Source organism: Nestor notabilis, unplaced genomic scaffold (assembly GCF_000696875.1).
Source record: "Nestor notabilis isolate BGI_N333 unplaced genomic scaffold, ASM69687v1 scaffold21371, whole genome shotgun sequence".
NCBI lineage: Eukaryota > Metazoa > Chordata > Aves > Psittaciformes > Psittacidae > Nestor > Nestor notabilis.
The window spans coordinates 4591-4961 of NW_009915630.1; the positions used below are offsets into that span (position 1 = coordinate 4591).

At 46.9% G+C, this 371-nt stretch overlaps 1 protein-coding gene across 1 annotated transcript in view; it reads right to left on the reverse strand.

Moving 5' to 3' along the window:
• LOC104413301 (UAP56-interacting factor-like) overlaps positions 1-371 on the reverse strand; it is a gene marked incomplete at its 5' end in the record, with an annotated part of 9497 nt that overhangs the window by 2874 nt on the left and 6252 nt on the right. Inside the window, one exon of the mRNA XM_010024249.1 lies at positions 111-131. Coding sequence (XP_010022551.1) covers positions 111-131 — 21 coding nt within the window. The remainder of the gene's footprint in view (positions 1-110; positions 132-371) is intronic.

The following is a 371-nucleotide window of genomic DNA, read 5'->3' on the forward strand; positions in this document are numbered from 1 at the left end:
GGACATAGGTGAGTAAGATACCAAGTCTCTCCTAAAGTTAAATGCTGAAATGCCTGATGCAGCCTGGTATTAAAAAGCAGTAGGAGAAGCAAATGCAGCTCTGTGTTAGCAAGTTCAGCCCAGCAGGTTTTCTGCCAGCAAAAGAGTTCAGAGGAGCTTGTTTTTCTGCTCAAATGAAACAACAGTTTCTGCTGGTGCTAAACTCTGCTCGTTAAAAACAAATCAAAAAATCACAGAATCCCAGCCTGGTTTGTGTTGAAGGGACCTTAAAGCTGATCCAGTTCCAACCCCTGCCATGGGCAGGGACACCTTCCACTAGAGCAGGTTGCTCCAAGCCCCTGTGTCCAACCTGGCCTTGAAAACTGCCAGGG